This window comes from Centruroides vittatus, unplaced genomic scaffold (genome assembly GCF_030686945.1).
Source record: "Centruroides vittatus isolate TY-2023 unplaced genomic scaffold, ASM3068694v2 contig_751, whole genome shotgun sequence".
Taxonomy (NCBI): Eukaryota; Metazoa; Arthropoda; class Arachnida; order Scorpiones; family Buthidae; genus Centruroides; species Centruroides vittatus.
Window position 1 is genome coordinate 637,775 of NW_027122488.1, and position 16,549 is coordinate 654,323.

Below are 16,549 nucleotides of genomic sequence, written 5' to 3' on the forward strand. Positions count from 1 at the left end.
TTTATATATGAATACGAGGATGTTTGTTTGTTTCGCTATACACTCTTAGGCCGTTTGACCAATTGCTACGAAACTCGGTAGTTCCGCTGAAATACTTCTAACTTAGATCATGTCGTACGTTCCATCCCAAAATATCTATTGAATTTCTGTAAACCAATTAATTTCTATCTACATCCAATTTTCTGATTTACACGTAGCGCCATATATTGGCAAAAAATGTAACAAAATCATAAACTAAATATAATTCTTACAAAACAAAAATATATATTACATTCGCTCGATTACTGTGACACATAGCACTTGCCACTCGTATTTTTGCTTTCTGAACGATATTTTCTTAATTAAATAAAAATTATGTCCGAAATAGGAGCACCAGCGGCTTTACTTTGTAGAGAATTACGGTGCAGGCGACGTGCTTGTTCGGTTGAATATCGTAATTTTCTGGGCATATGCTACGATAACTACGAGGAAACCTTGCGTATTATAATATTCTTATCGTTAGTAGTTTTCGAAAGTATCCGTAAATTCATAAACGGGCAAATTTTCACTTGGAGAAAACGGTTACTTGTTCGAATAACGTCGACGGTTAATCCCTCTTTTCGATGTTCCTACTTTACTCACTAGGCGGCTTTACTGTCCGTTGAACGGGATGGCCGTCGGATATTAGCAATGGCTGCCTTCGGCAGATTCGACAATCGTAACCGAGCAAAGGCGTTTCGATCGATAGCAGTTACGTAGTTACGTCTGCCGAACGACGAGCGACGTATGCGTTGGAACGAAAAGCAGCCATCGTCGGTCCGTTTCGGATAGCGTAAATGAAAGACGCAACTAAATGTGATGTCAAAATACCAAACGTGTTCCTAAAACAGCGGGCGTTCGGCAGAAAAATATTCAACAACTCCGGAACTAATTTTTTTAAACTCTTATCAGGATCATTATGGGTTCGGCCGGACGGTGAGGGACGGGCCTGACATAACCGGACGGACTCCTGCCCCCCACCTAATCCCGAGTTCCCCACGGCGGTAGGCTGTCACCTCGATCCAAGGTCCTAGAATATTAGTCATACAGCCGGTTTAGCCAGATTCCGGATATATCAAATTTCGATAACTTTTCTTTCCGCTCGGAAAATACGCTTTAACCGTATTTAACTAGAGGGAGGAACGACGTCCTTAAAAAGAAAGTGTTTAAATTCGACCAAAAAATTTCGTTTATTCGTCTTCGGACCTCCCGGATTTGGAAAAAATGTTAATCTCGGCGTGCGTATATAAACTAGCATTTAGCCCGGTCCGTCTATTATGACGGAATTTAAGGGTTTTTAAACGGCGGTTAAAAGAAAACAGGAAACGACACTCCGTTTAATACTAACTTTATTTGTATTTTATCACAGTACATCCTGAGATAACCTCATCCGATCGGTCTTACGAGTATCGATAGACGATACGAAAATATTTACAAAAATATTTTATTATAACAAATATAAAACTTATAAAAAAATTAACGAGATTCCCTTTAAACCGGGTGGAAGATATCCGTCTGTCTTTTTAATATCACAGTAAATTTTGCCCAAACGTTTTACTATACTTAAAAATTAGCGTTATGTCTTACGAAATGGGAGTGGCGAACACCCCACTCCCATTAAAAACGCGTGGATTTCCGTTTAGACGAGGAAATTAAATAACGGAACCACTCTCTCCCGATATTCCCTACGTTCCGTTCTGATGGAAACAAACCGTTAGGCGGGCCGCTAAAACTCCGATCGGACGGAAACTATTTTCGCCTCTGTCCGGTCGAAAGGTAAAGGGATATGTTTTCGGCAGCCGCGTCCTCTAGACCAGGGGTGGCCAACTTTTGTGCACATAAGATCTACTTTTTATCGTAAAAATGTGTCGCGATCGACTTGTTGTCATAGGAATAGTCTAAGTCGGGGGGGGAAGTGTGAAATACATACTATGTTTATACACTGTTTCAGTACGAAGTGCACTCACTGCTTATGAGTCGAGTCATAACTGCATGCATACAGTTGCGTTCGGTTACAAATATAATACATTAAGTCAAGACATCGCTAGCGATCGACCAAAATTGGCTTGGCGATCGACCGGTCGATCGTGATCGACTTGTTGGCCACCCCTGCTCTAGACGACCGTACCTCGTTATAACGAAAAGAAGATCCGAATTCCATTAAGGACCGGCGCATTCTTCCACCCGTTCAAACTCTATAACCGGAAACTCCACCCCGGACGTCGATTCCTTCCGTAAATCGTAACCCAAACCGCGGACGAGAATTCGCAGCGGTTTCGGACTTCGGTGTTTTTTTTCCACCTAAATACCTTACTTTCGAAAATATATCCGGGGAAATTTTACTAACTTTATTGGAAAAGCCCAGGGATATCCGCCTCTCAAACTAAAAAAATTCCTAAAGAATTGCTAATCGAACAATACTATATGATTATAAGTTTACAACGTATTAAAACAAGAAAAAACAAAAAACTGTCGTCCGATCGCTAACGCTAACGCGGGTCACTAGCTTAAATTCGGAGACTCGGTCCTACCGGTCCTTTTTAATACTCAGCACGCGATATTATATACACCTTTCGGGCTGCAATTTGAAAAAAAATATAGACCTATCAATTCCCACCGTCGTCCGTCTTTCCTTCATCTACAGAATGGTGTTACATAAATCAAATTAGCGGGAGTCCCCGATTAACTATATACAAACTTCCGGTGTAAACCGGAAATCACGCTATTTCCATCCAAAACTTTCCCCCGAAAGGAGCCAGATAGACGAGCGGCAACACTCCGTTGCTAACGGAAAAGTACGGGGACCAGCCACTACTAATTCGAGGCGGAGAGCGTATATTTTAAACGAAACAAATTTAAAATACGATTAAAAATTGCAGCCCGGCGTGGTGACAAACAGTTTCGCGTATTACGCTAAAAATGCGTTAATTGAAGGAAAAAAAAACAAAACAAATTTTACTCTAAGACCGATATTTGTTAAATCGACAAATTAAGTACGACGGTGTAATAAAAAGACCAAGCTCCGAAGGAAATTCTTTTGCTTTCTAATGGTACGCGCTTCTCTGCACCTCAAACCCTGAAGGAGAAGTAGCGAAAATTTAATAAAAGTGGGAAAAATCCTTTACCGTTTAACGCAAAATTCCATAAATGCGATTAGAACCGATGGCAACTACCGTTTCAAATACGGTAATAAATCGAAAATTATTCTAATTATTCGTTAGTGGATTCGACCACCGACGACTACTTTATCCTCTATTATTCGTCCGTAACTTTTGTAAAAACTGAAAATATTTTGGGAAACCCATGGGTTCGTCTTTAGGGACGAGTTTTATAAAAAAAATTGTAAATGCTAATAACCGATAAAATCGTCATTTAGTCCCACCCTACAGGAGATACTGCACTCCTGTATCTCCCTACCCCTTCGACCTTCAACCACTAAAATTTAGTAGCATCCCATAAGCAAGCTTCCCTATAAAATTTCAGAAATTTTCGACGAAAAGCACGGGAGTTAGTAAGCTGAAAAGAGGGTAAACGAAATCGTGACCCCCCACATATTAACATCCATACATACAGAAAAATCCCCGAATTTATTTGCATTTCTAGGTCCCTAAAGCCAGGAATATAAAAATCTCGGGGGGTGGTTTTTTGACCCTTCCGATACTTTCCGTCTGTTATATATGACAAGGCCGGGACAGTAAAAGTGCCGAGGACTATAAATAAAGTTCGTAAATCCTATAAAATTATGCAGTTCCCTCTCCCATGACCTTATATGGGTTTAAACGACGAACGAGTGATAACTAAAAACCTTTTATTTAAAACACCCGGAACACTAGAGAAATGCCGAAAGGATTGGGGAAATATTGATTTAGAAGGAATCCCGTCTTTTCTTTAAATCAAAATATCTCGTTAATATGTTTAATATACACTATCACAATTCTAATTATAAATATATGTATATACAATAATACTAACAATCGTATCCTCGATCACCCACAATAATATTGAAAATGTTAACGATACCGTAGCTTCTGGTCTGGTTTGTGTTTCCGCTTTCGTTCTAAATTATTTTTTTACCGCAAGTGGCCATTTGGTTGGCCTCGAACGTATGGAAATTTAATGGGTATCGAGATGCTAGCTTTTCGATTTGTATGAAAAAAATATGCAATATTTAAGTTGGCAAATATAATACGTGGTAATTGTCCGTAACAATATTCAATTATAAACTTACTGTCTGAAGCCTGATCTTTCCAATTTTAGTACAATACTACCAAAGAAATTCCCAACTCCGTGCATAGTTTATAAAAACGCACTTAATACGAGGATGTGACGAAAAATATTTCCGCAACACCTCATTTTAAAATGCCAAATCGTAAACCATCTTTTTTTAAATTTAGATTTGTGTAGTAAATTACATCGAACGTGGTTAACTTCAATTTTGCCTGTCGTTTGTTATATTTTTCGGGTTCCCAGAAAAACCAGACTTATGCAGGAGAATAACTAAATGTTTTAGTAAGAGTGATAGGAAGATTGAAGTTCTGTCCCAAAGAGGGGTCTTCTAATGTCACTTCCCTTTATACACTTTTAGTAAATTATGTTTTTTTGCCGTTTACTCAAACTAATAGTACAACAAACAAATCCTTATTCCAAATAATATTCTTCCAACTTCAAATTAACCGAGCCAATTTTTAGGTATAATTCCTAAATTAGAATGTGATGCTTAATGGTGGCTTTACTAAGAACTAACATAAATGCCATTCAATTTTAGAAACTACTTTCTTCCAAATTTCCTTTTTGAAACTTTAAATTAATTTATACACGTTTCTTTTAATGCTTACCCAATTAAAAAACATGCTAATTTCTTAATTACCTATTCATCATTTTCAAATAATTAGTCAGATAAGTTTAGTTTGTTCATATTTTGAAAATGCTAATGATAAATTGTAATTCGGATTTCTTTACCTGACAATTTTCGTTACGGGATAAATGTAGAAAATTAATAGGATATAAATGTTCCCCTTGGCAAAAATCCACCATGGATGTAAAAAAATAGCCCTGGTATTGGCCACAGAACAGAAAGTTTTAAAAAAATGTAGCATAAAAATGTAAAAAAGCTAGCATTCTCAAATTAAAATAAATGTATTTTATATTTACTGGTTAATACCATATCTCCACATCAAATAATTTATGCGCTGGGTATAAAACGATTTAAAAATTCAAAATTTTTGTAGAAAATGTTGCATGTAAATATTCACAGATTACTGACCAGAAAATACAGTAAATTATATATATATATATATATAAATGTATATTTTGTCTATAAAAATTAAGTAAAGATTAAATCACAAAACTTGTACAGTTAGTCAAAATACACTAAGTATAAAATATTTTAAAAAGTCTTCTCTTAAAAGTAAATCCATAAATATATTTTCTTTAAATGATGGTTGAGTAATTTTTACTAATTGATCCAGAATGAGCCAAGTTGTTCTGGAAAGTCATTGTGTAATAGCTTTTGGAATGTGAGTAGGTAGATACAATTGGAAGGAATTAATTTTGTCGCTAAAAATTTACATGGAATATTTCATCATTTCCATTAAACATCCAACAGCACCAAAATAACCCTGGAAAAAATTATTTTTATTTTATAATTCAAATGCAACTTAATGGTATTAATTTATTTTCATAATTAATTTAATTTTTAAAACTTTCAAATTTAATAATATAATTATAGAAGCTAAAGATGTAATAGACTTGCTAACAGAATATTTTTTACATTTATAGAAGCGATTTTCATTTTTCTTCTAGTAATCTTGTATTAGGAGTAATAATTCTTGTCCAAAATTAAGTTTTCCTGTTGTATTCAATTTTTTCTCTAAACATTATCATTTTAATTAAATGAGTAATTTATATTATTTTGGCAATAATCTTTTGTGGTTTCATTGTGGCAGTAATTTGTTATTTATATCTTAACTATTAATTTCAAATGAATTGATATAAAAAGCTTGTGTTTTCATTAATGATAGTATTTATTTATCGCTTCAATGGATTGCTGTTGAAATTTATTAAAAAATTTATTTTTAAATTCTTGTCAATTTACTATTTAATATTACTTAATTAGAAATGTAGAACTTACAAAAAATTGTCAATTTATTTTAGGTGATTTAACTAAATATTTTGTTCTAACAATAACATTAGAAGAGTTTATTTAATGAGGATATAAGGCTATTTGGATTTAAAATGTATTCATATGCTAGAAACAAAAAACAAAATTCTTAATGACTTCATTCAATTGCATTCATTCATTAGAATTTAATTTATTTTAAATTTTTTGTCATGTTAAATTTAATGTTTTCTGTATTAAAATGTCTAAAATTGTCTTTTAGAACAGCGATTTTATTTTAGAGAAAAACAAACAGTTCATGGAGATATACAATGTATGAATGTTCTTTAATGGGTGTTTTTTTCTTAAAAAGAATTCAAATAGTAACTAAAAACCTGAAGTTTATGTAAGCTATAATATTTCTTATTTAAGCTTAAACATTCTCGAAAGGAGAATGCTAACAATGGTTTGTTTTAATTTCGAGAACTTGCTTTTTACCATCAATTTGCAAAAAACAAACAATAAGATGAGCGGCCGAACGTACACTGATGAAGTTAAAATGTAATTAGAAGAAGTACTTAATCAGTAAATTGTTTCTGATACTTACTTTTAAATAAATAAATACACAAACTACCATAATGAATTAATTATTTAATAAATAATAGTGAAAGCAAAATTAATATCATTTAATACTAACCTCATGTTTTAGAAAGAGAGCTTTCATTGTTCCGCCAGACCAAAAATCCATGGCGTGAGCCAAAAGTTTCATAGATATTGTATTTACACGTAAAAAGTTTCCCACAAATACAACACGTTGAATTCCCTAAAAAATTATCAGATTTTATCAAAACGAATATTTTATATTTAGGTTAATAATTAAATTTAATTAAATTATTTCAATTAAGATTAATCAAGTCAATCCAATCAGTTTAGTTAGAATTATTTATTATATTACAGTGCACTCTTGCTAATCTGGACTAATATTTATACAAGTTTGGATACAGGTTGTTTGGATCAGCAAAGTTATATATAACAAAAAAAGTTAAATATGATTACTAAAAATTTTTAAATACAGTAGAGCAGGGGTCCCCAACCCTACGCCCGCAGGCACCATAGCGCCCGCCAATAGTTTTACGTGTGCCCACCACTGTGCGACCACGATAAAAATAAAAATATTTCAGTTTTCAATAAAATGCTATGTAAAAGTTTTTTCGTTTTTAATGATTAACCACTCAAAAGTAGAAATGGCATCCAACACAGATAAAAGCACAAAGCGAAATGCAACCAGTCTCTTTTTCCCCTCGTGCCAAATCTTCACCAACCAAATTTCCCATACCTGAAATGAAATAAACCAGTCCGTTCTGAATATCATAAAATCAAAGTACAGATCACGACTTACAGATGAACACCTTGACGATTGCTTATGAGCAGGAATATCATTATACTCTCCTAATTACAAAGCAATGGCCAATGAAATGCAATGCCAAAAATCACATTTACTTTCAGATTTATATTTTTTATAAAGAATTTTTATACTTTGTAGATTTTGTATGCATTGTTTAGTAATTACTTGTTTTGTAAAAATTATTGTTAATAGTCTTGTGTATGTTTTATTACATTTTTGGAATTAAATGTTTTCTGTACATTATGTGTAAGTATTATTAACTATGTCCAAATATAAATTCACCTTGAAAAAATAAATGGTGCCCGCCGTCCAGCTGGTATTCTAGAATGTGCTCTTAGGTACAAAAAGGTTGGGGACCCCTGCAGTAGAGCATCAATTATCCGACCCCCGATTAACCAACTGCGTTCTAGTCGGCAAATTCAAATGTCCACTAGTGATGTGGCGCTACAATATTTGGTTATGTCTTGGCTACTTTCATATTATTTTTGTTAAATTTTTGCATGTTTTAGCTGGCAGCACTGGCTCGACCATGAAAGGGAGGCTAGTATTTAAACCAGGCCTAATACACTATACTAATAATGTATTTTTTCATACTTTTCGATTATCCGACTTTTCAGTTATCCGACCAACCCCAGTCCCCAATTAAGTCAGATAATCAATGCTCTACTGTATATACACAAATTCTAATAAATATTAATTTTTCAAATTCCTCATATTTTTAAATACAATTCACGATTTGTTTTTGGCTGCAGAATTCAGTGTTAAATAAAACAAAAGATCAGTTTGATTTAGTGAAAGTGCACTGTATATTGTATTTATACTAAACTTAATACACTATAGAATGAAGAATTTATTTACAATTATTATAAAATTAGATGAGCATCATTTTAAAAACTAACACTTAAAATTTATTTAATAGTACATATAAATTTATTAGTAATCAATACACTTGCAGATTACCTCATTCATTGCACACATTCGAGCAATAGATCCAATGTTATTTGTAATAGTAACAAGTGTTGCTCTTGCAAGATCTTCTCTGGAAATAGCTGCTCGCCTTTCTTTACAAATCATGTTTCCAAAACTGAAATTGGAAATTTTAGATTATAAAGCTCCCTAACATGAAATTTATTTATTCACAAGAGATCATACAATTATAAATAAGTGTGTGATAACATATGTTAACACACTTATGTAATACATATAAAATTTTTTTTTAAATTAATTGGCATGCAGGGCCATTGGAATGAAGGAGCATTCAAATTCAATTTTTGAAGTTGTCATTTAAATTGAATCACTCAATTCCAGGCTTTATTATCAGACTTGAAATGGGCATACTTCCTTTAAAAATTATCATTAATTCAGGTAAGAAATTTTTGAGAAATAAAATTCAAAATCCAACTATTTGGAATTTGAGCTTGTACAAATGTTAATCAAAAAAGAAATATAAAATTATAAAATGGTTTCATTCTTTATCATTGCTTAGTTTTTGCTAGTTTTAATCTTTTTGATCTATCAGATGTATATCATCTCTATGCTTTTTGGCCCCATGTGCTTTTGTGGTGGAGTTGACACGTTTTGACACAATTGAAACAAAGTAAACATATCTTCCATTCTTGGTATTCATTTATTCTTAAGAATGCCCATCATCTATTCTACTAGAAGATACATTGTGATGTCTTTTGCTTTAATACTTCTAGTGAGATTTATAATGAATATTAAATTTATTTAAAACAAAATTGTTAACTAATTCAAAAAATCTGTTTTGAATGTAAAGAACCAAACTTTGTATCACGTTTTCTTTTAAAATGCAAATTATACCGGAGATTGAGATTAAAATATTTTTGGCAGTTCTTGCCAGATAATGATTGTTATTTAGAATATTATATTTATAAATAGCAATTTTAGAAAAGCATTTTTTAGAAAATTGACATAACAAAATAAGTTAAATGAGTAAAATATAATTTAACTAATTTATTGTAATATTTTAAATCATCCAAAAAAGTTATGAGTTTTTAAAAATATTTAAAGAAATTATGAAACTTTCTTCTAAATAATGTTTGTACTATTTACAACAATCTTTTTGTGTCTTTATAATTTATACCATTTTTTTGTAACACATTGTATTTTCATTATTCTGTATTTTGTACATATCTCCTCTTACATAAGGAAGGATTTCTTCTAAGTCAATAAAGATTGACTAACTGATTATAGAGATTAGAATTAAGATTTTCTATTTGAACCTTAATATCCTTTAAAAACCTTATATCATCATTCAAAGTATCTGTTTTGTTACATTAATTAAATTATTTTTTTAAAGAATGTCATATTCTACATATATAAACATATCAATATTCAATTTTAAAAAATAAGTTTAAAATTACTTTACCTGCTGGCAACAGTTCCTGCCCTGAGATTAAATCTAGTATAATCACCGCCGTATATATCTTGAACAAGTTTATCCACATTCGTGTTATCACCATTTTCGGCAAGAGCGATGGCTTCTTCAAATGTCTCACATCCCGTCAATAGGCAACATAGACCTAAAAATGTGCCACCACCTAAACTAAAATAATAAACTGTGTAAAAGTTCCGTGATAAAAAATAATACAAACTGTCAAATACAATAGAATACAAAAAAATAAACTACTCATAAAACCTTTTTGATTGCAGCCTTTTTTATTACTATTCAAACATATATTAGAATAATTATTAAACTTACTATTCAAAATAATTACAATAGAATACACTTCTTGTAATTATTTTGGACTTGCCTACATTTATGATATGATAACTGATAATGTTAAATAGGCTAGGTAAATAAGTCTACAATTGCTGGAAGTTCTTATTATATCAAATCTAACATTAAAAAGATGTTCAAATTATACATTTTAAATTGTTTTAAGATTTATTGATTATAATTGTAATGGCCAAATTATATTAAATTTAGGGAGAGATGGTGCCTCTAGTGCCAAATTACTTGTAATTCAACCATTAATTATTATTATTAATTAATAGTCATTCAGCCATCATATAAATGAAGTAACAAAAGTCAGTAATTTAAACTACTATCCTATAATTACTATTAAAGACAATGTTTAGCATTTAAAACACAATGATTGAGCTTTACCAGCCATATGTTAAAAATGACGTCACAAAATGGCAATTTAATGCTTATTTATATGAAAGTAATAATTGTAACTGAAATAGTTATAAAATTTCACTTTTAAATCAGAGTATTTTAACTTCTATGTTTTGTTAATATTCTAATTCCTATTAAATTAGACGACTGATAACAATAAGCCAATTCTATGGTTTCTCAAAAAATATGTACTAGACTGAAATTCCCATGAAAATAATTATGAATGATAAATTATTATAGTTGTTAAACTAAAATAAATTTATATTTAATAATTACATGATAAACAAGTATATAAAAGTATGGCTGTGAATCCTCTGAAATAAATATAAATGTTGTTACAGTTTAATTATAAAGATGATCAACTATAAAATCATAACCTTATCTCTAGCATTGATATAATCTATGGAACAAAAGTATAGGCAAAGTACTATTTTGAAAATTTATCAAAAGAAAAAAGATTTCGTATTTCTTTTTAATATCTTTGAAGACCTAAATTGAAATAATAAATCACTTAGGTGTATTGTTTTAGTTATAATTTGAAAATGGACATGATACTACTAACAAAAAAAAAATGCTAGAGTAATAATGAAGGTTGTATATCTTTAAATTTCTATGAATGATTAATTAAAAATTTAATATTTTTGTGAAATAAATTTGATAGACATTAGGATGTTTTGTTCCTTTATGTTGTTTTTGAGCCAATATAAAATATATCCAAAATCTATAGTGTATAAATTATAAAATATGAAAAAAAATATCCATATTAATACTTTAATTTCATTATTCAGTTTGACTTTTTATTAAATTTAGCAGTTGAAATTTAATTTGTTTTGAATTAAATTTACTTATTGCTTATCATTTGATACTGGTTGTTAGCAGTGGTGATATTCAGCGGGTTCGCACAGGTTCGCCCGAACCCATTGTTAAAATTTTCAGTTTCCCGAACCTTGTTAAACACATGTAACATTCCTCAGTGGTTTTGTTTTTTTTAAAAGATATATTAAAATATACGTATTATACTCTGTAATACTACTAAACTAGAGCTTTATACCCCGTTTGCACCGAGCATTTCAATCTAGATTATGACCAAGGTCGGGGACTATGTCTTGGCGCGATCTCTCTCGACCATTTTAATCTTGACCGAAACGACATTTAATCACGATTGATTCAAGAGTTCTTGAAACTAGATCCAGTCATAAGAGAGATCCCACAATCCCATGCGTGCAAGATAATACAAGATGGCTGTGGTAGATGTGTCGGGCTATGGACAGCGAAATAAAAAGGGTACTGTATTACGAGAGATGATGACATCTGTGTATTATCAGCAGTGCCATTTGGTGTGAAAAATTTCTTGCCCAAAAAAGAAAAAAAAAAAAGGTTGACAGCACTAATATACTATTGTTACCTGGTCTTCGCCCAAGGCTCATTACGTTCCAATTATGCCACTGATTATTAGCTATATCTCAAGAAAAGGTATTGTATTTATTTCTAGCCCAAACTTCCATTTCGTTTGTCAGTGACTGTCAGAGAAAAATTTTATGCTAGCGAACCCTTTGTTAACTATTTCGTATATCACCACTGGTTGTTAGTAATAATTTATCTTAAGAAACAAATATACTGTATTTATTCGTGTGTAAGGCTATCTCTCATATAGGACGAGGTGTGACTTTAAAGATCAAAATAAGAAAAATTAAAATTGTATTAATAAATCTGTTTCATTTAATCACAAATAAAGTATCAAATGAACATAAATGCACACATTGTCCTGCAAAAAATATGGCATTTTAAACTTTAAGGAAAAATTTTGTAAAATCAACAATATAATTTGTTCATCTAAAGCTGGACAAATCGGGAACCTTATTTGACAATTCTTAAGTGTAATCGACGGAGAATGGATTCGACTGTTGAGTTTCTCTGAATTCTGATTAATAATCTGTTTTCATGTGGGAATGGATTAAAACTTGAATCATGCTCCCATGTGGTTTTGGAATTTCAATCTGGAATTCAATTCAAAAGTTTTGCTTTTCCTATTGCTATTCATCTTTACTCCTGACAATACACAAGAATGATTCAAATGACCCAGATAAAATACTTTTATCTGGGTCATTTACCATAGGCTGAGCATCCAGTAAAAAATGCAATTACAGTCACAAAAATTATTGCTAAAAGGCAAAAAATCCTTTGCTCGCACGTATAGGATGACCTAGGTTTTTGAAGCAATAAAAAATAAAAATAAACCTCGTGTTATACAAGAGTAAATTCTCATTCAATATAGAATTACTGTTTTTTCCATTTTGTTTTTGAAAAAATTTCCATTTTATGAAAATAAATTTATTGTTAATATGATTAACAGATACAAGTTTATGAATATTCAATTTATTATTACTACTGCTGTTTAATCTTTTGATGTCCAAAGGAATCTTGTCTGATATAAGTTATATTAACCTACGGCTGACTTAAATTTTATTAGATTTAAATATTCTTTAAAAATTTTAGGGTTTTGGTAATCGTCGTTTGTATGTTTTTAATTGATTTAGTGTGCTTAATGCAAATTGAATATTATACTTGATACTATTAAATATTATTTGTTGTAAAAAAAATAGGAAGATATATGATATATCCTATGTTCAAAATTTTTATATATATATGTATGTATATATATATATATATATATATATATATTTTATATTATATATATGTTCAAAGCTATATTTTTACAATATAGCTAAACTGGGTTTCACCAAAAATTAGTCAACGTAACTAACCCTGCAGTGTACATTGTATGAATCAAAATTTACTCCTGAGATAAGAAATTTTAAAGAATTTTGATGAAATTACATGTTACATACAACAGATAATTTAATAAATATCTTAGAACTAAAATAAAATGAATAATTTTTCATACCTTGTACCCGTTACTCTTTTATATTGATTACGAGCGGTAACTGCCAGAATACTAACTCCAGAACCAATATTTACAACTAAAAATGGATAGGGGTCACTGAAATCATATCGCACTGTTTTACAATTTATTTCATCTAAGGGCATACTCCAATAATAGCATTCATTATAATTATTAGCCTCAACATATTGAATTCCTCTTATTAGCGAATCCATTTCGTCAGATTTATGCAATTCCATACTTGTAATCTAAATAAATATTTATTAAATATTAATTCAATACTGTATGATAAATATTTCAAATATTAAAATTTCTTGCTAATTTTAATATAGATTTATTATTAGAAAAAATAACCAATGAAATTTAATAAAAAGTATTATGAAAATCCAGACTAAGAGTCTTCCACATACTTTCATTATATAAATTGTTTAAATTTGCAAACTTCAAATAAAAATTTTACCTGTTGAAATTCATTTTCAAATTTATATGCACCACCTCCAGTAGCAAATACAGTTGTATTTAAATTTGAGAAACCCATATTTTTTGCCAATTCTAAAAAAGAATGCATTGCACTGGTTGGAAAGCGAATGAAATGAAGTGTTCCTCTTCGTTTATTAATACATACATTTTTCATCTACAATAATAAAAACAAACAATTAATATATATCATAAATGTTTTGTAAAAATGTGTTTGAACCACCATTAAATTCCAATAAGTTTGATTTTGTGTTACATTTTAAAATAAAAATGATCTTTGTATTCAACTGATATGAATTCTAAGCTGATGTCAGTAGTTCAGGATGCAAATGTTTCTTGTTGAATTAGTTATCTTGCTTTCTAAAGCAAGCATTCTTAATAAATAAATATTTACATTACTATGATGCCAAGTGTGTATGAAGTAGTTTATTATATAACCATTAATGCCAAATTATCGCAGGATTTTGTCGAGCTATAATAATGCTACTAATTACCAATTAAAATGTCATGTAATTTAGCCTAGAGGTAGGTATTAGGTGCCATCTTCTGATTAATTTAATTAGAATTATTGAATTTATGTTTTAATAATTAATTTAGAAGGTTCTGTAGGAAAGAACCTGCCCCAAGTGGAAATCAAACCCACAATTTTCACTTGCCATGCAGACACATTGCCAGCTATCCTACCTGGACATCTGTCCGATCTTTGCCTCCAGAACTATTAATTTAGATATAACCATACTGGTTACTTACGGCACTGACTGGGGACAACTTCATGCCCATGGCCTTAAACTCACACCATGGGTCTTCTGGTACTCGCTAACATTAAACCTATCCACCTCAAAGCCAAAGAGTAAAGGTGGGAATGGCATATTACAAGAGAAACTAAAAAATAATAATGAAAAAGAAAATAACTTAAAAATTAAGAATGGTGACCTTCCTCCCAATACTGACTTTATTAAAAAGATATATAGTAATGAAATTGATACCATCTCAGATAAAACAACAATGACAAGTAACCCAGCGGAGATTGGAAGTTATGAGGTAGAAATGGATTTTTATGGAAAACTAAACAATACTCACTACTGGAAAATCTACACTGATGGGTCTCTCACGACTAAAGGAGTTGGCAATGGGATAATAATTAAAAATAATAATAACCGTACAACTTACCAAGCTTCCATGAAAATGGCCAACTATTGCACAGTCATCCAAGTGGGCTATGTTCAATGCTCTAAAACACATCCAAAAAAATAGCAACTATTACACAAGACTGATGGAAATATTCACAGACAGCAGAGCTACACTGCATATTCTCAAGAATAAAACTGCCAACTCCAAGCTGGCATTAGACCTTATCCAAATCGCTGAAGCCATTCATACCAAACACCATGCTACTTTTCATTGGATCCCAGCCCACAAGGGCCATGATAGCAATGAACAGGCCGACAAGTTGGCTAAAAGGGTGACTGATTCAAATACAAGTTACTTACAGTAAAATCTCTCTGAAATACATCAATAAAAATATTGAAGACATCACCAATAGGCTATGGCAGGAAGAGTGGCACAGTTCAACTACGAGTAGACACTGCTACAAATTCTTCCCCTCTATTCACGAGAGGATTAATAATAAACATTTCAAACCCTCTTTTGGTATCACCCAGCATGGGAACAAGACCAAGACATTGTGTTGCCCATCTACCTCTGACTGTATGTGAAGTTTTTGTGCCCTCCTAACTTGCTTTGGTTTATTGTTATTTTCACTGCAATGTTATTTGTCTTTATTTCTGTTATTATTTTTGTTTATTGTTTTTAATGAATTTTTTGTTCTTTGTTTTCTATGTTGTAACCCATCCATTCTTGTAAATATCTATGTATTTATCACATTTTTGTAACTTTTGTATAATTTTGATCCTTATAAATTCCGATGCAGCTCCTTCCTCTTCATTTCCACTTTCCAATCAAACTTTCTTTTTCTTTCTCCATCTTAAGTTCTTCCCAGCCTTCTTTCTTTTCAACCCCAAAGTCAGTTTACATAACAGACATCCCGCTAACCCTTTATAACAACAACTACAACGGCGTGAGTAATTAATATGGTTTTGTAAAATAATAGTTCTGGAGACAAAGACCAGACTGAGGTCCAGGTAGCCCAACTGGTAAATGTTCACATGGCAAGCAGGAGTTGTGGGTTCAAGTTCCACTTGGCTGTGGAAGAAAAAAATTGGCCCATCTAAATTAATTATTAAAATATTAATTTAATTATAAAATTTATCATTATTATAGCCCTATGTAATCTGGCAATCATTGGCATTGATCTAAAAATTGGGTTAATAGATATTTATATCATAACCATTCCATTATTTAAATACTTTTAAAATTTTTCTAAATTTTATATGTATACTTGAAATTTTTAAAATTTCTGCCAACTTTCAAGGCATCTTTCAATTACAATGTCTGTTATTGTTTATTTCATTTTATCTTTAATTTGGTATAGGTTTAGATTTATTTCTC

At 31.0% G+C, this 16,549-nt stretch overlaps 1 protein-coding gene across 2 annotated transcripts in view; it reads right to left on the minus strand.

Annotated features, from left to right (window-relative positions):
• Positions 1-1,350: 1,350 nt before the first annotated feature.
• The window catches only part of LOC136981319 (pantothenate kinase 3-like), a 38,315-nt gene continuing 23,116 nt past the window's right edge, over positions 1,351-16,549 (minus strand). The window contains exons 4-10 of one of the 2 annotated variants that reach the window (XR_010881679.1): positions 14,025-14,198; positions 13,568-13,812; positions 9,910-10,086; positions 8,481-8,604; positions 6,813-6,938; positions 1,631-5,636; positions 1,351-1,600 (exon numbers count right to left, since the gene is read on the minus strand). Coding sequence is in view for 1 of the 2 variants with exons in the window: in XM_067277631.1 (XP_067133732.1) it covers positions 5,583-5,636; positions 6,813-6,938; positions 8,481-8,604; positions 9,910-10,086; positions 13,568-13,812; positions 14,025-14,198 (900 nt within the window). In the remaining variant the exon portion in view is untranslated. Of the gene's footprint in view, positions 5,637-6,812; positions 6,939-8,480; positions 8,605-9,909; positions 10,087-13,567; positions 13,813-14,024; positions 14,199-16,549 lie in introns of both variants that reach the window. The other variant, XM_067277631.1, reaches the window with a different exon arrangement.